The sequence below is a fragment of the Penicillium odoratum genome (assembly GCF_028828045.1).
Source record: "Penicillium odoratum strain IBT 22623 chromosome Unknown utg000003l_segment0_segment0, whole genome shotgun sequence".
Classification (NCBI taxonomy): domain Eukaryota; kingdom Fungi; phylum Ascomycota; class Eurotiomycetes; order Eurotiales; family Aspergillaceae; genus Penicillium; species Penicillium odoratum.
The window spans coordinates 850404-872996 of NW_026643145.1; the positions used below are offsets into that span (position 1 = coordinate 850404).

General features: G+C 45.8%; 5 protein-coding genes across 5 annotated transcripts; 3 read left to right on the forward strand and 2 right to left on the reverse strand.

The window, feature by feature from the left end:
• Positions 1–487: 487 nt before the first annotated feature.
• N7520_003554 (peroxidase family protein) lies at positions 488–1757 on the forward strand (the record flags this gene model as incomplete). Its single annotated transcript, XM_057137489.1, has 7 exons — positions 488–511; positions 677–807; positions 865–887; positions 949–1115; positions 1186–1408; positions 1467–1600; positions 1659–1757. The coding sequence occupies 7 exons, from the start codon at positions 488–490 to the stop codon at positions 1755–1757; spliced, it is 801 nt and encodes a 266-aa protein (XP_056997954.1).
• Positions 1758–2934: 1177 nt separating this feature from the next.
• Positions 2935–4438, reverse strand: N7520_003555 (uncharacterized protein; the record flags this gene model as incomplete). The annotated part of the gene is made up of 2 exons (XM_057137490.1): positions 2935–3474; positions 3524–4438. 2 exons carry the CDS (start codon positions 4436–4438, stop codon positions 2935–2937), a joined length of 1455 nt encoding a protein of 484 aa, XP_056997955.1.
• A 7830-nt stretch (positions 4439–12268) lies between these two features.
• On the reverse strand, positions 12269–12697 carry N7520_003556 (uncharacterized protein; the record flags this gene model as incomplete). The annotated part of the gene is made up of 1 exon (XM_057137491.1): positions 12269–12697. The coding sequence occupies one exon, from the start codon at positions 12695–12697 to the stop codon at positions 12269–12271; it is 429 nt and encodes a 142-aa protein (XP_056997956.1).
• Positions 12698–13422: 725 nt separating this feature from the next.
• On the forward strand, positions 13423–14162 carry N7520_003557 (uncharacterized protein; the record flags this gene model as incomplete). Its single annotated transcript, XM_057137492.1, has 2 exons — positions 13423–13638; positions 13734–14162. 2 exons carry the CDS (start codon positions 13423–13425, stop codon positions 14160–14162), a joined length of 645 nt encoding a protein of 214 aa, XP_056997957.1.
• A 1258-nt stretch (positions 14163–15420) lies between these two features.
• On the forward strand, positions 15421–21713 carry N7520_003558 (uncharacterized protein; the record flags this gene model as incomplete). The annotated part of the gene is made up of 4 exons (XM_057137493.1): positions 15421–15861; positions 15937–16270; positions 16322–16597; positions 16654–21713. 4 exons carry the CDS (start codon positions 15421–15423, stop codon positions 21711–21713), a joined length of 6111 nt encoding a protein of 2036 aa, XP_056997958.1.
• Positions 21714–22593: the final 880 nt, after the last annotated feature.

Consider the following 22593-nt stretch of genomic DNA (forward strand, 5'->3'; position numbering starts at 1 on the left):
CTTCCAACCCGTTTTACAAGTTATAGCGGTCTGGAATTGCTATCATGCCCAACCACGATACAAAACATATACCTCACAAGTGATGGCTTCAAGCCATATTACTCATATCCTTGGTACTGCTTCCTGCGGCTAGCTGAATATTCTCTCATTATGAGTGTTTTGCCGAATATGGGAGATATGGTGAGGTCAAATAGTAAATATATGCTCAGGTGGCTTCTCAGCCCTGCTGATAGTAGCACCAAACCTTGCTTCCAAGGTTTGGCGGCTGAATCAGGCCTCACAGCACATCTCTATTTTGGAAACGGAAAAGACCAACGACAGGGCGTCTTGGGTACCATAGTACAAAGGTCCACATGTCCACATGTTATTGATGATCGCTCCGCTGGTCAAGATTTCAACTGTCATATAAAGACTCAGGATTATAGCCTCATGCAGCCCTATCGACAGCGGATTTTTCCTTCTTGCTCTATTTCGCTCTTCGCCCATCATGGTTAACTTCTTTACCACCGTGGTTGGTATTCTTACACGACTTATTAATTCATTGGTGGATCTTTTCCCTGTTGTATTATTTTTCATTTGGCTCGAAATCCGGGACCTCTTCTATATCGTGGGTGATCTCTCTCAAATGTTCTTTTTCATCAATTCGATATTAGTAGTTCTGACGAAACCTGTTTAGATCGCAAATATCTTCCGCCCCAGTCGCCGTGTGGGAAGTGTCGTGCCTCCCGGTCATCCCGGTCATGGTGGTATCTGGCCGAAATTCGTCCCTCCCACATATGGGGAAGAGAGCCGGTCCCCGTGTCCTGCGTACGTATCCCTTCATTTGAAAGTATCATTTCTAATCTGTATGATTTTATCATTTAGACTCAACTGCCTTGCCAACCACAGTAAGTGATTACGCATTCCATATAATCTAGGGATCATCTATCGCTAATATTTATAATCTAGACATCTTACCCCGGGATGGTAGACAGATCACATATAAGCAGATTTCACATGCAGTCCAGCACGCATATAATCTTTCATCATCACTTGCCGACCAACTCACTGCTTCCGCTAAACTTCTTGATCAAGGACGGGGTTGGATTGACTTACATGATCTCAATACCCTCAACGTGAGTACCGGATACAACTACGACCCCTTTTCAAATCTTCGTGTATGCTGATCAATTTACGATCTTATAGATCATCCAACACGATGCCTCGTTCACCCGTCCTGATATCGCCTTTTGCCCCGACCAAAGCTTCCCGCATCCCGACCTGGTGGAGAGGTTCCTTGCCCACGCCTCAAGCGGGGAATCCCTCTCACTCGATGACATTGTGAGCTACTCCGGAATCCGCCGCGCAGAGTGCAAACGTATCAACGGCCAATACTCATTAACGTGGAGCTTTTTACACGAGTTCTTTGGTACGCCAAGCCCTTGATTTGAGTCTGATTCTATACTCACTAATGAATTCCACACTAGGCTCTGGAAACAGTGCACTCATGTACTCGGTCTTTGGTGGAAATGTCAAAGACTTGCGCGTCTGGCTTTCCGAAGAGCGCTTCCCGGAAGGATGGGAGCCGAAGAATAGAGAGGCGCTTGGACATACCATCGCGGTTGGTTCTCTAAAATTCCAAATACGATCTGCCCGCTTTTCTGACATCGTGCAAATAGCAAGCGCAAACTACCTCACTTGGTATCGAATTCAATATTAATGAGACGCAGGAGATCTGGCCTGGGGACGTCGTTTACTTTCAGCAGAATGAGCCGTAGATGGAATATCCAGGGGTTTCTGCCCTGTTATTCTATTATAAGAAGTCTATTGGTGTATATTTATAACTCATCCCAATTGGGATGCGGGAAAAGGGGTATGCTATCTGCATCATTGCACTTTTTCAAAGCGTTGTACGGAATGGAAATTGGTCTATGGCATACGTCTTGATATTTTGGCATTTCAGTAGATTTCAAATGTTGGAGTCAGCGCGTCTTTGATTATTCGACCTTCTCATTTCTCGTTTGTCTTCTTTCCATCTGATTAAAAGATTCAAAGTTGGTGCAGCTCTCCACTTTCGTCTTGAACAGAATTAGGCCCAAGTAGCATATATGCTTGGGTGCAGCTCTTTCTCTTTTGTTTCTTCATCCCACACAATACAGAGATATTTTGTGTGCTCTTTCGCTTTTATCCGTACTTCTTACTCCTTCCCCTCCTTGGTGCTTTGTGCGCAGAGAAATGCTAATGTAGAAAGAAAGCAACAGCACACACAGGAAAACGGTCTACCTACTATGTACAAGAAAAGTATTGACGAAACCGGAACACAACAATCATCATCAGACGAAATTGCAATAACCAGGAAGTTCATACTGAATATACATAAAAACAGGTTCAAACTAGTGAAGTATTACCATAGCTACGGCTCTATCCCAACCGTGCGTAATAATTTGCTGTAAATCTGCTGTAAAAGGGGTGCTTGTGGTTGTTGTATTAAATTATAATCCGATGCCGCTTCCGGATTCTTATGGCTCTACGCGGACTTCAGAAGCGTTTAGATACAGGTGGTACAGTCTTTACGAGGACCAATAAAAATCACAATCCCGTCTCATGTGCCGCAGCCAGTTGTTCCCCTCATGTACAAGCAAGTGAAGCCGTAAAGAATTTTTTTTAAACCCCCTCCTGGGATGCTTCAACCATTGTATAGAGCAAACACACACACACACACACACACAGAGAGAGAGAGAGAGAAAGAGTAATAGAGAGAGTGAGAGGCATGTATGAGAACTGCGCTCTATTGCCCTCCTTGTCTCCTCCCAGGCAATTGTGTATATCATAGCTTCCCCTCCACCTTGATTCCAATACAGGATTGATGGCCGCGGGATTCGAACCCACTGCACCCTGTTATAAGCGTTGGTGGGCCCAATACCACCAGACGCTTCTTTAGTGCTGGCCAGGTAATTAATAGCCATATCCTGAGTCAACATAGGTTGAGGTGGTAGTGATTGATGTAGTTGAGTAAACTGTTGCTGTTTGAGTCGTTTCAACAGTAATCGTCAAGGTTTCAGTGGTTGTCAATGATGACGTCTCAGTAGCAGTAACGTCGGCAGTGTAAAGGGTTGTGATATCGTCCGTTGAAGTGGTGGTAACGTCTACGACGTCATCTGTAGTGGTGGAAGCGGTCACATAGGCAGTTATATCCAAAGTATCAGTCGAGGTCGTCTCTTCCGTCGTCACTATCGCTGTGACAACGTCGGTTTCGGTAGTCGGACTCTCCAATGTTACTATCACTGTGATAATTTCGGTGGCTGTTGTGGTGGACGAAGAAGTGACAGTTGATGTTTCGCTAATTGTCACTGTACTTGTGACATCGGCGGCGATTGTACGGGTCTTGGTTGTTGTCACGACCGTTGGTTCAGTCTTGGTAACAAACTCAGTTTCATGTTTGGTAACATGAACAGTCTGAGGTACTGCGGTGTGGGTCGTTAAAGTTTTGGTAGACTATTGAATGAATCAGTATTGCAAAGTAAGTATTGGAATCGTGACATACTGTAGCTTGAGCGGCTGTTTCTGTGGTGTATTCAGTTGCCATCCAAGTATCATAGACTAAGACAGAGCATGCGCTTGTAAGATGAGTTGCTTGAATGTCTCTCAGAGCCGAAGGAGTTTCCCGTAAACCACGCTTGTAAACTTCGTCCAGGTAAATAACAAGATGAGTCCTTGGCACAGTGGTAGTTACAGTGACTCCATCAGTGTTAACAGTAGTAATTGTTGCAGTTGAAATCTCTGTAATGGTAGAGCTGCCGGTGATGGTAGTATATTCAGTGATAGTAGAGGTGTCAGCAACAGTGAGGTAGTCGGTAATGAAGTTTGTGGATGTTTCGGTAGTGGTCTCCGTAAACAACTCAGTGATTGTAGCAGCAGTATAATCAGTAGTTGTGTCAGTGACGGTATTTGTAATGAACCCAGTCACCGGTACAGTGATAGTTTCATAGTCGGAATCAGTTATAGTGACAGTCGAGATATCATCGACTGTCAGGGTGATGACATCTGTGATAGTCAAAGGCAGGATATGAGTCAAAGTCGAACGTGTCCAATGTGTCTCGGTGCTGATTGGATCACGAATAATTGTAGAGGTAGACCACTCGGTCCTTGTCTGTGTCACTGTCGGATGTTCGGTGATTGTCTTGGTAATCTTGACAGTGGTTGGCGCAGGGGTCACCGTCTTAGTCTCGATGACAACCTCGCATGTCTCGTCAATGATCTCATGACAGAAATGGCGTCCCTCGGAACATTCCTCAATCGACCGGATAGCTTCTCCAAGGAAAGTATCACGCCAATATGATAGCGGCTTGCGATTGGTAGAACAGGATCCATGACCTTCACGCTCTTCAAGCGGGGGCGAAGGGAGAGCCGAAGTTGCAACCGCGTAGGCCAAGCCCAGCAGGAAAGCCTTTCCAACCATGATTATTGCAGAGTGAAAAGATGCACGGATTTGCAATAATTGGAGTTCCCAGGGGCCCTGGGGTTCATATAAATGCCCCTTCTGGCCTCCATCGCCTAAGCCTCAAAAGCGAAATGCGGAGGCCATGAGGCAAATGAGTCTTTCTTTGCCGGCGATCCACATGGCTTGCTCGACATCGGCTTCGCCGTGGTTCGAGACTGCCAGCGGCTTTCAAGCTTTTGTTGGAAGCTAGTCTAAATTGTGGGAATCGAACCCATTCGCCTTAGAAACGGCCACAATAAGCGATGCAGCCGGGCGCTAGTGAAATGGCGGCGCCGCAACCACTGACTCGCTTTACTGAGCCACGCATGCAGGAACAAAGTGGAAGCTAAGAATATTTCGCGCTCTGAGGCCTGAATTGCCTCCCTAATTTTGCCCTTTCAAATAAAGTGATTGACTATCCTTGGCGAGATCTTTTATACATCGAAAGTGACTATGCCGCCCGATCCGACCGGTGAGTGCCCACCCCATCAGGGGAGATGATTGAAAACAATCGTCAATAATTTCTCTAGCGGCTAATATTGCATCCCTAAGTTGACAGGATATTGGTGCGAGATAGGCTAAAATGGACAAAGAAAATTCTGACCCACTTAGTATTTTGGGTGCTTATTTTGGTGCTTACGTAGCCAGCCACTAAGCTTGATCCGGACGTCGGCAAAACAAAAGACTCAGGGGCATGAAGATGCCTCGCATATCTGACGGATAGTAGTATTAGGAGTATTATAGGTTGTACGTCTGAATTGCAGGTATGGTTCAAGCTAAATTATCTGGGCTCAAAATGTCATACGTACTTACCACTTTATGTGGTAGTCACATATCTTCTCTAAACTCCAGCAGAAGATGCAGAAACAAAACATATGTCTGTTAAGCTTACTTTTCCTTAACGATCTCATCTTAGCTGAAGGGGAATTTCCCCAGGACCCCGAGCCTCTGCGGTATGCAACACAGGTGCTCAGGCAGACCCAGTAATTAGAAAACTCTCGAATAATTTAGTAGAATAATGCAGACAAACGATGTTCTTATGTACTGTAATGAGATCATGGGGGTACATCCCACAATCTGCACAAATTAATCCAAGATATTAGTAGTCCGCTATTCAGCCCCTCGCAGGGGTATCCGGACGGTTCTTCAGCCATAAAAGTTTTCCTCACCTAAAAACTCAGCATAGGCAGAGAGATGTGCGTTATCGCAATTTCGACGAAGCCACAATAAGTGAGAATCCTACAAATGATTTGATTCTTCTCCTTCACACCTACGACCCTCACGACGGTCTAATCCACCTTACAAGGCACCAAATTCAGCGGGCGTAAAAAGTGGACTCTGTATCTAGAGATGGATTTATATGTTTCGTTGAAACTCAAATAGAATCATCATGAATATAAAACATCTGAAGGAAAAATCGACCTGGGAATGCGGCTACCCAAAAGTACCTTGAGTTTCGAGAGTTCAGACCTTTGAGGCATTTCCGCCGGGTATGTTGTGTGCTCTCGGCTTATACCCCTAGATAACTTTCTAAGGACCACCTTTCAAAGCACTATATACATACGCTCAAAATCAAACTTATCAAACGAAACCATCATAGCCGTAGGATTTCACTTACCGCTGCCCAATCAAAATTGGAGTTATATCAGGGTCTCGCTAGCGCAGTCCGGAATACTCACCCAAACCAACATGACTTTTCTACAACCTCTCCAAGATATCAAAGCGTGTGATAATTTTAGTGCATGAGTTCCGAAGAAAAGTGCTGACTGATAAAAACGAATTAGAATCTTGCCAAAGATTATATGGAATACGAAAAAAGACATGCTGGAAAGGAGTATACATTGCAGCTGCTTTATGTATGACAGAGTTGCCAATGGAAACGAAATGGCTCGAGATAAATACGGAAATTACTAACGGGGTTGAAACGAGCAAAAGCGGCTGTTTCCAGTGACCAGGTAACCATAGATTTATAGTATGTATAACTGATGTAGTTTGTGCCATGTTTGAACGATGTGACATCGCTGCCTTTTGTTCACTAAAGGAATTATTCATTGTCTTGGCATGACTCTCGTATCACCTAATGCTTGCGTTCTAAAAAGTGCCAAGCCCATATAGATACTAGCAAACTCTCATACATGGATAAAATCGTAGAAGCATTATATTTTGCCGCGGAAGAAGGAGTCTCTGTGGTACTGAAACTTAATTTGCTAATGGCCTTCGGATCAGGGCTTATTGTCGGCAAACCTGAATTTTTGAACGGCCAGGAGATCTATGTTACTATTCATAAGGCAATATTAGCCTGCCGTGCATATCCTGCTCATTTAGGGAAACAAGTAGACTAAAGATGCATATTTGAGCTTATGAACTATAGATAGGAGAGAGACATATCCAGAAAGACCTAGATAGGCCATATCATCGATAAATTGGCGTTCCAGTAGTTTGAATTGAGAATTAAGAATATTCATATTAGTGAGGTGCGGCGCTCGCTCGTGAATCATGTGAAGTACTAACTCACTTAATAACCATTCTTCACCTGAATATCTAGGCCTTGCGGCAAACCTCGCAATCTTAGAACTTCCTGGAGCCAACAAAATACGTCTGCATACTTTCTCACGTTCGGTAATATCATATTATCCCCTGCAAATTGTTTCCCTATCAACTTACATACTCCATCCTTAAGTTCCATCACTTAACTCTGAGTCACTCCGTACATTACAGGACCACGACGACAATGTGACAAATGCAAACATTAAGACAGCTTCTCGTCTGTTACAGTACGTAAAGTGGAAAATTGAACCTATATATTGTGATATCGTGGAATAGTGCTTCGGCAATGGCGGCTATACGCTCGAAGACGAGATCTATTGAAAAATTGTATCAACAATTTAAGCCATCGAAATATACTGGATCTCCGGCTCATCATAGGGGAGCCTCGATTTCATTTCGAAGCAAGAGTCTAATGAAGATTTGGATTGGGGGTGTCAATTTGAGACACACCGCAATGTCAGCCAGCTTTTGTCACTGACCAATCAATTTAAAGATCAAGCGTACTTTTGTCCCCCCGCAAGAATGCGCCTCGTTCTCATCGCCTTCTTTACTCGATTAGTAAAATTGCGCCCGACGCCTTGTTTTGACACGAAAATTTTCGAGAAGACAACTTCGCTATGATTTTTGTCTGCTCACGCCTGGCATAAACGAACGCAAACCAGTGTATTCATCCTTTCCGACCAACTCTACGCTCATAAAACCGTGGAAGCTTCTCATCATGGGTTCCAGCAAAGACAGCGATTGGGATCGCCATAAGAACACACTGAGGAAGCTTTGGCTTGTGGATAGATTGCATATCCAAGAGTACCAAAAGAAAATGAACAACTCCCTTAACTTTAAAGCAACCTAAGGGCTCTGGAATCTTGTCCAAATACTCTAAATTGCCGCTAACATGCCAAATTTGAAGAAAAAAACAATGTGAAGCCAGATTCAAACAATGGGGGTTCAACAAAAAATTAAAAGAGGAAGAGTGGAGAATAATCGGTCATAAAACAAAGAAAAGGAAGCGAAAGGAGAACAAACAAACAGAATTGATTCACCATCAAAGACCAGTCAGTCCGCCTAGGTTCAAGAGACAGTCGAAGCGATACATGACTAGTCATGAACTTGATTGCGGCTCATGGGTACTTGCATACGTACAGAAGGTTTGGGGCCTAGTCTGGACTCAGGGTCTAGCCGGCGGGCACGAACACGAGTAGTGTGGAGTGAACCACTGAGTGCCTAGAGAGCGCTGGGTGACTTGAATGGTCGGCGCGTGTTCTGCACGTGTCAGTAACAGAAAGAGCTTGGAAAAATACAAGGTGAGGGAACTTATAATGGGTCTGCTGCAGGACAGCATCTAACGGCTTCTGGTGTGAGGGAAATTAGACCAATGCGACAAGGCAGAGGTTTATTTGGACAGAGAGCTGGGGGATGAGGCTGTAGATATAGATTTCTTGGCTTGTCTTGTTACCGCCTGCTCTGTATTGCCGAAGTGTAGCTCACATGTCTGACGCTTTTTGAGGGGCATTAAAATTGCCTGTGCAAAGTGAGGCTTGTTGAACCTTCCTTTACTGAGGTGCTAACTGGTCACAGTGAGTATCGCTCGTAGTGGTGCTATAGGTACGTCGAGGCTCGTCCACAAGTCTCAGTCGCAATCTTATCGTTGCCACTTGAATTTATACGGGATCGAACCTACAGAATAGACTCTTGTTGGGCTGTGCCAGATAGTGCGCCTGATCAAGCTATGCTTATTAGTTGCGACGGCTACCCAGAGGCTGTTTCTAGCTCCCGGGCGGTGAGCCCTCGCTGTTCCCGCTAGGTGGGAACTGGTTGGCTTTGAGTGTGCCAAGGAGGTGCGGCCCGAGCGGGTCCGTCATTAGATAAAGCTAATCCTAACGTGATCCACGGTCGGGCGGGCGTCACTACCGGTCGGGCGACCCCACCAACTTTTCAAAAATCACCAATTTCTAATGACGTATAAAACCACAAAAACAATATAGATTTTATTATTTAAAGCGAGTAGGGCAATAAGTATATGTATGCCCTTTTTTCCCACACCCAGAACATGTCACCTGCCGCCGAACCGAAGGCATAGAAGGTAAAGTAGGCTCAACAACCGTATTTGTAGATACCTCTAGCAAATATATATCTTTGCTTTCATCTTCATCCTTATAGACCACATCATCTTCACCACCCTCTAGACCCCCGAAGATGCCTCTCTGGGTAATAAACTTAGGCATGGTCGCTCTCTTTTTGGTCTATTTCTTATTGGTAGCCTCTAGCTGGGCACAGCGATTCTGGAGAAAAATATGGTGGTGGACCACTTTGATAGTTATATTGTACGACTTCTTTATCTCCCTTTTTATTGGTGAAGAAAGGATTGAAGATGAGGATTCTAGACCTTTTTCTAACCGAGATTGTGATTTTGTGAATTTTGAGAGAGTCCAGAGAGTATTTGGATCACTATCACTGCTAGAAGAAGGTGGTCGCTGAGAGAGGATCTCTATCGGAGGAAGGGAATCTAGGTGCACATTTAGCTTTTCTAAGACCTTATTAGCATTAAATGGTGCTAATCCAGTAGCTAAAAAGCTATTCTGTATAGTAGAAGTCTTAAAAGCACCTATTCTCGCATCTGCGATAAGTTCAAGGAAATCTTCCTTATCAATAGAGTTCACTCCATTCCGCATCAAAGTTGAAACAGCTCCTCCATAAAGCTTCTTCAAAACTGAAAAACACCCCACATCCAAAGATTATAAAAGATGAGAAGCATACGGAGGCATACAGATTGCAATAATCTGGTTTTCTTTATAAACTTGGTCAAATTCGGGGGTCAAACGACTCCCATAACCATCGAGGACTAATAGGCAATATTTTCCTACTCTTATCCTAATATTTGGGATAAAATGATGTTTTAACCACCATAAACTAATTATATTAGTAGTCCAGCCATTTTCACTTATAGTCAGATGAGTTCCTTTTTGGTTTAAAAGGAGATAGGGACGTAGATGCTCTGGAAACTTTTTTCCCTTAAAAATGAAGAGCGGAGGTATAACACTTCCAGAAGCTCAAATACACTCAATTATGGTTACCCACTCTCGATTTCCAGCTTATAAAAGAACTGTTTTTCCATGATATTCCGCGGAAGTGATAATTTTTTGCGTTGCGCCAATACCCATAGCAAAACCACTCTCATCAAAGTTGAAGATATCATCTGAAACAATACCCCACTTTTCAATAGTCTTTTGAACCAAATCAAACCATGGTTTAATGATTCTAGGATCTTCTAAAAGAGCTCTCTGATAATCATATCTGCGTGAAAGTCGAATAGAGAGATTTGGGCGTCGTTTGATAAATTAAGTAGGCCAATTGACGCCAATAGTCGAGGGGGTATTTTTCTGGGCACTTCGTAGGAGATTGGCCATATCACGTAATATAGGTATCGTAAGTGCAGCACCTCTAGCATCCATATCAAGTAGCCAGTCTTCCATTGATTGCTCTTTAATTTCAGTAAAAATATGGCCAGTTGGTCTCTTCTCAGCCAAAGATTCACGCCTATTAAGCCGATACTTCAAAGTTGAGACAGGTAAATCAAATGATCGTGCAGCAGCTGCAGCAGAGGGATATTTACCATCTTTTATAGCTTTTATAGCTAATATAAGACGGCCCTCCTGCTCTATCAACTTTTTTTTTCGATCGGAGCGTTGGGGAGGCATTTTTGTTGTGGTTAATAAACATGTTTTATTATGAAGAGGGATTTTGATAGGGCCGCCCGACCGGCAGTGTCGCCCGGGAGACCGTGAATCACGTTAATACTACCTTCTATTTGCGATTCTCTTGAGAAAAACCATGAGCTGTAGAATAGAAATTGATACGTCATGGAATGTTTACAGGTGAGTCAAGCATCTCATAGCTAGTTCTATTACATTTACGACACTGCCTTTAGGAAGACAAATCTAATCCTAATACTACCTTCTACTTGCGATTCTCTTGAGAGATAGTATGAGCTGTAGAGTAGAAATTGGTACGTCATTGAATATCTACAATGAGTCAAGCATCTTATAGCTAGTTCTATTTCATCTAATACGCTGCCTGTAGGAAGATAAAGCCAGATAGATGATATCATATATCATCTTTTGTAAGTCATAAGCTATGAGAGCGAGTCATCAGACCTTAATGGCATCACTCTTCCAAATGGTGAGACTGTGATATAAGCTACAATCAGAATTCTACTACCAGGGATCTTGTATTGGTACACCGAATGAACAAGATATAAATACTTCTAGACAAATGTCCATCCCTCCATTCTTTAACAATCAAGCAGAAACGTTTCTCAACCTAACAGACATCAACCCTCAAAGGTTTGTCCGCCTGGCAAAGATCATATAGTACCTATGTTGACTTTTTCAAAGGCAGAATAGTTCATTATGAAATTTCAAAACATCTCGCCTATCCTACTCGTGTCCCTGGCAACGATCGTGGCTGGCCAGGGTGAAGGATTAGCGAGCAACCCTGGAGTTGACTACAGAGGTCTTCCACCGAAGTCGTGTGGCAATTGTCAGACAAGCTCAGTTTGCGACACTTGTGTCACCACTGCCTTGCCCTATACCTCTATTGTCCCCGCGCAAACACACTCTTGGACAGAGGTAAAGGTCATTTGTACGGGTGCTCCTAGCACTTCAGCATGCAGCTCCGCGACTTAATCAGGAAAGATGGGGTTAAAGGAGTCTCCTTATATGAAGAATCCCAGTCTCGGTTTGCGTGAGATGGATACTGTACACAGAGTTGACAATTAAAGACAAATTTGTTGTTATCAGTGTGGGGATCTTAAAATTCATCCAAGATGCATTAGTAACGCCGGACTTCTCTGACTTATATAACGTGAATAAAGGCAAACGTAGGCTTCATATTTCTGAGTTCCATATATTACTTTGCGGCTCAAAGGGGCTCATTAAGTGCTAATCAATCCCGCTAGTCAATCCCCTGACCTCCTGTAGCTAGTTTTGGTTGATTCGATTAGCGCGGTGAGGCGGTGAATGATGTCCCTGTATTTCCTGAATTGAAAGCCTTGACGTGAAAACAGTCCTGCATCTTGAGAAACGAAAAAAAAACTCTAAAAAATTTTAAACAAACTCCCCGGAAATTTCGAGATTGTGCAGGAAGCTACCATTGATAAAATATATCATGCAATGCTAGGCTTTACAACTACTTGCGTTACACAGGCTAAAATATATTCTCGTTACAATTCAGCTAGGGGCAGTCGATCTTGGGCATCACAATAGATCACAGTAACCCGATCACAATATCTCCATATAGATCAGCGTCCAAGTCCAGTCTGATTTTGGCGTGGAGATCAAGATGAATCTTGATCTGTAGGCTGCCTTTGTCGTCTTCGTCATCTTTCTTCTTTTTCTTGTCCAGTTCACGGGCGATAGCGGGCGTCATCAGTTCACCTCCTCCATTAGCAAGAGTTTCAGGATTCACTAGATTTTCGAGGGGGTCGCTGCTCGAAGTCGAGCTTTCCGAACTCTGTCGGCCTCTCCGGTTTCCTCTGCCGGTGGGAGCGATTTCGCTGCACCGGTCGACCATCGAATTAGCCTTTGGGACTTCGAAAGATGAGGCGTGTTGAATGAAAAAAAGCAATATGAGGGTGTAGAGCTTAAGTTGAACTTGTATATACCTCAATGCTTGAACAGGATCACCTGGTGCCATCTTGGTGTGGGTGATGAGCTTGTGTGGGGATAGGTCAAGGTTGCTGCAATAAATAATTTTGAGTATTGGTCACCACCAAAAGAAAGACCATAGACGGTACTCACTGGAGAAATGAATCAAGTACTACTTAGGGGCTCCGGCAGAAGGTGGCTTCTACATTGATTTGCTCCCTTCACGCGTTTGAGAAATTATTGGCAGAAAAGATGCGTGATATTTATGCTGTCGAGTGATGACAGTCGTATTCCCAAGGATCCCAATCCATGATGAATGCAGCGATACCAGTTAGGATGAACCTACGGACGGAAATGCCGTAGTATTGAGATAAGGGAGTCAAAGGTTGTTTCCACTGTGTAATGGAAAGTCTATGATTCCTGCAGCTTCCGGGACCACAACAAACAATCCGTGTGCGGAAATTCGACCTTGAACCCTTTTTTCATGCACTGACGCACTTGGGAAGATGGTCGATGGACCTCTATCAAGGACGCAAGAGAAGTTGCCACTTTTACTTGGAGCTAAAGTTTAGTGATTCCTTTTCACGTCATGTAGATTTGGGGTATGGGACCTACCTTACGGTAGATACATGAAAGGCTCCGTTTTCATCACTTGGCCTAAGACTGAGCCGCCCAGAGTTCATCACTGGAAACTTATTAGAACGAGAAGCCAAGAACTCTGAAGTAGGACTCATTGCGGCATTTGAAGAATTTGTAAAATAATACGCCGCATCAATGGTATTGCCAATTTTCCTAATGACCGCGATGGTCCCAACAATCATTGGGGTCAACGAGGCATCTAAGGGCACCCGGGATCATGAAGACCGCAGACGAGAAAGTGCACGAAAGCAACGCTGTCATCTTTTAGTCCAATGCATGCCTCTTGATGGATCACTGGAGCAGAGATTGGCGATTCATAACGCGAAGTTATACTTGGGCCCAGATTCAAAGGTACGTCAGATCCATCCTATGCAGCTAATTTGCATGTATCCGAATTTGTCACTTTGCGTATTAGCTATACCACATAAAACTGACTAACCATCCAGATATACATCACGAAACACCCTAACTCACAGCTGGTTCCGCTAAATGGTGGTTTCTATCAACACCCCGATTTCGCCCCGGGTAACACGGCAGGATTTGTCACCATCACAGGCGAAACGCCTCCCACTCTACGCTGGTTCTATCTTGATTTGCAGACCCATGAGATGCGATGGGGTGGTAGACAGGATAGCGAGGGAAATATCTGTGGCCCTTTCAATTGGACACAAGATGAAGAGCGGGTCACCCTACAGGGCTGGGAAGGCTGGTTGGCTGTGCGAGTTCGGGACGACAAAAGAGCTAAAGAGCTAGGCGCGGAGGAAGATCAGGATCTGTGGACACTGTTCTTTGATGAAAATGACGATGGAGCTGGTTTGCCCCCGGGCACGGAAGCACTAGAAGTCACGGTCAAGCGAACCGTGGCAGAATCCTGATGATTGTCCGGTTGGGTTGAAGTTTGGTTCTGAGATGACATATGTACCAATTATCCAGATTTCTGATCAATAAATTTTTTTAATCTGACGCGGTCCTTGACTATGAACCAGATGGAATCCATCTGTCAATGATTCAAGATGTTCGAAAAAAGCGTTTGGTTATGCTTTTTCTATTAAAAAGAAAGTTTGATAACTGTGATCCATCCCGTGATCCAAGCGGCATGCTGGTTGCATCCGTGTGGGTCTCTACAATGAGGGCATGGCGGAAGGACCGGCACGGGACGAGCAAAATTTCTCATGATTGATTTGTGGATCAACTTGGTTCATCCCTGGCTCATATAATAGTGAATTCAGGTATTTGAAAATGTTTATTTGTTGGACTAAGCCGACATTCTGGATCGTAGCTGGACCCATCTATAACATCATATTCCTCTTGTTGAAAAGAGCTTGTCAGTAGTGCACTAGAACAATGATCAAACTTTATTTGCAGGTGAGCCTCGGAATTCCTCCTGAACAGCGGTGCTTTGGGCAATTCTGTTCATTCTAGTGTGTGCATCACCGAGGAGATCACTTATCACATGGCCCGCTACTTCAAAGTCAATGGCTCAAATTACTTTCTCCCCGAGGTCTGTGTCATTAATTCCCGATGGATAACCATGGTGCATTGAGTAATACCCATAGACTTTATACTGGGATATCGTGAATTTTAGTTTAGGGAAGCCGTGAGACTTAATGTACCCATTCAACACCATACCCTGTGTCATTGTTTTGGTGAGAAATCCTTCCAGCATTCATAATTGGCGAATCAATGCGAGCCAAGCTCAAAATAGCCCGTCTCGCTTCTGTTTCTAAATCACGGCTCGGAAACCTTGGCCTATTTTAAACAAAGCACGTCAGAATCCTCGGCCATATAACCGTTTTCAGCCATTCACACCTTGGTTATATCAAAATTCATGAGGGAAACACGATTCTATCGCACCCTAAGCTGCGCCGCCTCGACCAGATAGGGTTATCAGCAGTGGCGAGGTATACTATTTCCCTTTCGATATACTGTAACTCCCATCTCGGACAATCTTTGAGTTGGAGCTGCCTCATACTGACGTTATGGACTTTGCAGAAGAGATTGCCCGCATTTCCTGACGCAATAGGAAGAGGAGACAAGTATAAGAATGTCAACTCGCTTTTCCTATCTAATGTATGGGCAATCATTCACAACAATTCAAATAAATAATATTACGACAAATAAACGACCTCAGCCATGGCTCCAGTACCCAGTGGCGTAACTCCTGTAACATCTACTTCCCTGCTTGGTCTGCGGCAGGCATCAGACATGCTAGAGCAGCACGCTGCCGTCACCAAGGAAAAGCGCACCAGTCATCAATATTCTCAAATCACCAGGAAATCCAATGGAGAAGCCAACACGCTCGCTGATGTTGTCAAATCTCTTGCCCGCCGGGACAGCGACGAAAATACGGTCTCCCGGGTATCCGATACCGACTATGCCAGCCTGCTGGAATGGATACGGTGCGAGAGAATGAAAAAGCTGCCACCAGAAGGGAGTAGTTTTGACAAAGCCCTTGTATGGGCGGCCTTGTTTGTCGAGCGTGTACACTCATTTGATTCGGAGATTGCGCACTTTGCAGGCGATAGTCATCTCGCTGCTCAGCTTTCTTATGGATATTGTGCGAGCCTACTTGAGGTATGTCAAAGACAGTGACTGACTGGGCCAATGTGACTGGGCCAATGAAGCCATTCGCTAATCTTGAGCTGGCAGTTGGGTGAGCAAAATGCCTCCGCCCTTATGGATCTCTTTGGCTTCTTTTACCGCTGCTCTACCGGTCTCGGTAACCTGCTGGATCGTGCAGAGCTCTTTTTGGTATCCTCCGATATCAAGGATCAGCTTATTCTCGCGTTGGCAGACTTGGTTACTCTCGTTTCTTGCGTTGCCAGACATTTTCATCGATCGCTTCTCTCCTCGGAGTCGGTGTCAATTGATATCTATCGCACATTTCCCAGTCCAATCGATAGCTTCCGTGGTCGTTGCGAGCACGTGTCGGAACTCATGTGGCATCATCAATTGACGCGAGAGGGGCTTGATGTGGATAAAGGTAATCTTTAGAGTTCCTAGGTTCATACAGTCAATTTTGACAATTGCGCAGTGGTCGGAATACATACGCTGAAGGACTGGCTGCAGCCTGATGACCCGGCACTCGCTCATGTCACGGAAGCCTTGGTCCCGTCTGCCCAGGAGCGCGAGGAGGCCACCTGTATGTGGGTGAAGCCATATTTGACACGGTTCTTGAAAGGCAAGCAGCAGGTGCTTTCTATCACTGGGAAACCGGGATCCGGAAAGACGGTCTTGTCGACCGTGATAAACGATTATCTGCAGCATCCCGTAGGAGGGATGAAGTACACGCCAATCTTGGCACCTATCAGTCAGTATTGCTGTCCTTGTACCAAAGCCTAGATAATTCTAACTACCAAGTTTCAGACGGTCGCATTCCTGTCAACACGACTCCGACCGCCATAGCCAAGACGATTCTGTTGCAGATGTTTAACAAACGTCTCGGCAACGTCCAGCTATATCAGATTTTGGCCGATGCTTACACTAACAGCAAATCAACTGTTGACGAAAAATCACATGACGACTTGCTTTGGAATACTATCTCAAGTGCACTCCAGGCCAGCCTGGTCGGTGCTAGAGAACTGGTCTTGGTCCTTGATGGTGTTGATGAGGCCAGCTGCGGAGAGATGGCCATGTCGCATCGTTTGCATGAAACTGTGTCCAAAACCCCTTCCATGAAACTGATCATGCTTGCTTCTCCGGCAATAAAGTCAATGCCTTCCGAGACGACAGTGCAGGTGACTCTAGGATTCATTTTTGATGACATTGCGGCAGTCACGCGCAAGATTCTTACCCAGAGCCACGCGTTTAATGCTATGTCGGCTGAAGACCAGGAGATGACGGTCGTTAAGGTCACAGAAGCCTCCGATGGATCTTTCCTCTGGGCGAAATTGGCCTCGAAGCGCCTGCGCGATGAGAACCCCCCGAATAAGGCCGCATTTTCCAAATCCGTGGATAGTCTTGTCCAGGCTGGATACAAAATCTTCGATCTTGTCTCATACACCTTGCAATCAAAACTAAATGAGGATACGAAGAAGACCTTGCTCTGGCTAGCTACTGCAAATCGCCCTCTCACCCAGCGAGAATTAGCTGCTCTTCTCTCCATCCAGCCCGACAGGGCTGCCGTCATCGAGAACCAAGCCGTCGACATCCCTCACCTGCTGAAACCGGTTGCTTCGCTTGTATTTCTCTATAATGAGCTGGTCTACCTTAGACATGCACAAGTGCGCACCGCTATTCTGGACGTTATCTCAAAGCACAACCTACTGCCCGCGATTAAGGATCGCAAAGTGGACTTTGCACAGAGACTCTTGTTATACTCAAAACATACTCTGACCGGAAATCATGATCCCTCGTTGGAAGCAATGAATAAGCGGATCACCGACGAACTGCTGGAGAAACATTGTCTGCTGGACTTTGCGCTTCGCTATTGGGCAAGCTATGTCAATATTGCATTTGGTTGCACCAACAACCAAGAGCTCAATACAGCGGCTAAGAATTTGCGGTCGGTTTTTCCTACCAGCTCTGCTGTGCCACTTCTAGAGATGACCACATGGGCGAACAAGGCGACGCCATCGCTCCGGTCCATTCATGGGATTCAAACGAGCTTGTACCGTCAAATCCTGAGCAGCAATCACCCAGCCACCCTACAAGCCATCATCTCTCAGGCACTATTCTACAGACAGATCTACAGTACTGTGCCTGCTGAGAGCACTCGGATCTTTTATGAGGCGGCGAAGATATGTCAGAATGTGCTATCAGTCCGGCATCTCATCACTATGCAGATGACAAAATTCTTCCTGGATACTACGACCGATCAAATTACTGAATCTAAGACGGAAGTCTTGACCTGGCGCGTCGAGATGCTCAAGGTGCTGTTGGAATGCTACAAGGTTCACCACTCAGCAACAAGCATTGTGATCACCTCTACGCTGAAGCAGTTATCTGAGCACTATTTGTTGGTCAAAGAGGACCATAAAGCGCAGGAGATTATTGAGTCTCTCGAGGGTTCAATTACCAATAGCACACCCCAGCGAAGTGGATCGCGGCAGATGGACGAGTCTTTGCTAGTCCATTTACACGGTCGGAAGGGTCCAACGGAGACAGGAACCCCTCTGACCTTTGATGATATCGAGGCGGATGAGCTGATTACCTTCTCTTTTGATATAAAAACTCTTTTGGACCAGGCAGAGCATCAAAGTGCAGAGCAGCATGTTGTGGAGGCCGAACAAACGTATGTGGAGCTGTGGCAGCAGGCTAGCCATGCGTATCAGTTCAACCACTCCACTGGGCACAAGCCCTCGATGGTGCGAGGTGTTGTCGCCTACACGAAATTCCTCCAAGGTCAGAAGAGAGACAATGAGGCCGCATCAATCCTCGCAGGATTCTGGGAAGAGTATGATAAAACCACTCTTAGCGCCGAACCTTTGGTGCCTCATTTGTTGGAGATTGCTCAGATTATGAAGTCCGTGGGACTGGCCGTACTAGCCCTCGAGGTCCTGAAGCATTGCGCACAAAGTACTAACAAGAAGGGTGCTGCCTATAAAGACGTGGAAAGGCATATCGAGTCCACATCTCGGGAAGTGATGCGCTCAATTTCTACAACGTCGGTGATGACGGAGTCAACCCTAACAGAAATAGTAAATAGCGCATCAAGTGCCGAACAGGTTTCTAGTCGGTCGGCTCTCTCGCTGGTGGAAATTTACATGTCTCAACACCGCTGGCGTAATGCCACAGGTGTTTTGAAACGAGTGCTGCGGAGTTTGTGGCCAGCGATGTTTGCTCCATCGCCCGAAGAAGTCGTTCTACCATCAACCCATGTTGAGTACTGTATTGAACTCGCAGAGCGCCTTGCTGGCTGTTACCGCTATCGGCATCACTCGGTGAAGGAAGAAGATACTCGGACCCGGCTATATCGTGCAGCCCGGCGTGATCGGTCAGCATGCGGAGATCAAGTCTTGGAGCGAGTCACAGTGGACCTGCTTCGTCTATACGAGCGGACATTCCAGCCCGAAAAGGTCATCACCATCCACCAGGATATGCTGCACGATTTCACTAAGCGGTTCGGTACGGAGCATCCCGCTGTGTTCCAAAAGCTCTGGACCTTGGCAGAGCTTACGCGTCCACATCCCATCGCAGTGGAATATTACCACCAGATTGTGCAGTTGCTGAACAAGGACTCGGAAACGTGTCACCCGGACGCTTTCGAGCCACTTCTGATTGTGGCGACGGAGCTCTTGAAACAAGATCGTTATGCGGATGCCCTCAAGCCTTGTCGAGTCTTGTTCAATACCCTGCAAACCCCGAATATCAGCAAGAAATTGCAGGACCAGACATTTGTCCGGAATATCTACGAAGGTTATGTTCACTGTCTGCGCGTGGCTAACAGTGAGGCTTCCGTGATTCATGATGTGACCGTGCAGTATCGCAAATCGTGCATTAGTCTGTTCGGTGCGAGCTCGTCAATCACGATACAAGCAACCAAAACACTCGCGAACATCTGCCAAGAGTCCAAGGAATACGAAACGGAAGCCGTTCAGCTCTACCAAGAGCTCTTGCAGGTCAAATCCAGTGAATTTGAGATCGACCATCAAGATATCCGCACCACCCTCGACACTATATATGAACAACAAAGTGCTGCCTTGACAACTTCGAAAGTGGAGAATATGACTACGAAGGAGGTAGAGCAGGTGGTGTCTGTTCGCACTCAACGACTGGCCTCGATCCGCTCCAGCTACGGGTGGGCTCATGAAGAAGCACTTTCCCAGATGGAAAATATTGTCTCGCTATATGTTAAGCAAGACAAGCTACAGGCTGCTGTGTCACTGCTACAGGAGGCAACAGTGCAAGTGCTGTCGACAGAGACATCCTCAATAAAGCTGGCTGTAGCGGCCAAGAGTATTGCAGCCGGATACATTTCAGCTGGTCAAGTTCACAAGGCCAGGGAGCTTGCCGACGAGATTTATCTCCACATAATTATCAAGGCCAGCAACAGCGCCAGTGCCCTTGGCTTTGACAAAACTTCGAACCGGCGGCTAGGACTTGGTTTCCTGGCGCAGCTTGAATACACCATCCAGCAATCTACAGATGACTCGACTACGCTGAACGAGATCCACGCCGCCCTAACCACGGAGTATCTATACTTTGAAAAATTCCGGGCGATTCTCGCGTCAGAGACTTGCAATCTGCAACAGACAGTGCCCAAGGTGGCTCGCATGTACGCGTTCCTACTCAGTCGCCGCCGCCGATTAGCTGCTACTCAGATGGTGGATCAATATACTAGCTTCTTCCTGAAGACTGAGGGCTCCAGTCTGGATATCGACTTTAACCAGGCCAAGATCTTCATTGAGACGGTTCTAGAGTACTTCAGCACTCATGCCTCACGCGACTTTGCCCGTTCAGTGGCCATCGCTAGTTACAACCGCGCAGCCCAGCAGCTCAATTCTAAAGATTACCAGTCTGCCTGCCATCTGGCGTTCACGACAATGAAATATATCGGTGCCCGCCATGGCTACTCGTCCCAAGCAACACTCAAATTGGTGTTCAAGCTTGGTCTCCTCATCGCCAGTAAAGAGATCGACACTCATCCAGGAGACTCATCTAAGAATTACATGTCGAGCGTATCGGGAATGATTCTCCGCGACACGCTTACTTATTTCAAAGAGCACAATGTCGAGTTCACACACCTGGATGTGACGAGTGTCAATAGCTTGATCAAGGTTCTTGATGAGCAACACGACTACAACTCCTTGGTCTGGGTTCTCACATCCCTGTGGAACAACCGTGTGCATGCCCTATCACAGCCCCAGCACGCATACATCCTTGCTCTCGGGCGCATGCTGGTCATTAGTCGCTACCTCATCGGTGACTACACGGCATCCATCAAGCTCGCAGAGGATCTTGTATACAACTGCGCTCGTGTCCATGGTCCCCGCCACCCGAGCACGGTCGAGATCACCGTCCTGCTATCGCAGATGTATACTAGCGTGGCTCAAGGGTATCAGAACCAGAAGACCCGGCGCGAGCTAGCCTATCGGTACTATCGTAAGGCCGCCGCGTTGCACGAGAACGCTTTACGCGTGTTCATTGACCCGTCCTCAGCATCTGCGAGCGACGTGGACATGGAGGTTATCTCGGGAATGTCATCGCCTTCTTCCGCATCCAGTCCAGGTGAAAATGAAGAAGGGAAACATGTCCGACAGCACTTGCGCATGCTTAAACTTGCCGTTGAGCGCCTCGGTGATTGGCCCAAGGATTACTCTGAATATGAACGGCTTAACAACGATCTTTTTGGTGCATTTGCGCATGACCTGGAGGGAGTGGAAGGTGTTGAGAAATGGAATTTGCAATCTTTTGGATCTGGTCAGGCTGAGGCTAGTGATGACCTAATCTCTTTCCATCGTGAGGGTCTTGCGATTGCTGTTTGAGAATGAACTCATGTACTTCTAAAGATTGGTAATTTACTACAATTATATCGTACTTCTATTTATCCATGTTGTGATCATTATTCGACTTAGATTAAGACCCCGTCCTTATCTGGTGAGTAAGACGGATAGCTTACTGGTCGTTGGAAGTATAAGAAAGCCCCTCTGGCCCCTCATTGATTATGGCGGTAAGCACAATAATTCCTATTGTCCGTGAGAATATCTAATCAGGTAAATTGCGCATCCACGATTATAGAATCCGTCAGAAAAGCTTAGTGCCAGGTTCCAGAATGGCCCTGGTCGGCCTCCGAGTTAGATCTTGACAAAACCCAGGAATATCCCATCCCGAGAATTCCAATCCCAGGACCATGCGAGTGGAGCGAGCCATGGTGGCTATGAATAATGCTCTTTAAGACACGCATTATTTATCTCCACGTTGAAGGGGCTGACCTCGCCGGCTCTCACTGGACGGATCTGCAAGACGAGTTGAAATGCATTGCCCCATCCCGCAAGAGATGAAAATTCTCGCTCGTAAGACTCACAAACAGGCAGAGTTACTAGGTTTCATTAAAAGTAATCCTAACTTAGGTGAGTGGATCCACAATTTTCCACTGTAACATGTATGAATCTTCTCCAATATTTCAGTGTTGCTGTGCCTGTTCTCACTTGGCCGGTACATGGTCCAGCCATCAAAAACTACTCCAAAGTAGAAAAGAAGTAGCAGTGGACCAATCACGTAATTATACAGTATGGAGCAAGGATCTAAGATACCATTCAGCCGTCATAAAGCTGCATGGAACTATACGTAAACTTTCCAATTTGTGAAGATCAGATTGTATGTCTGAATAAGTGTCGCGTAGACTAGTAATTGAATGCTGAATCG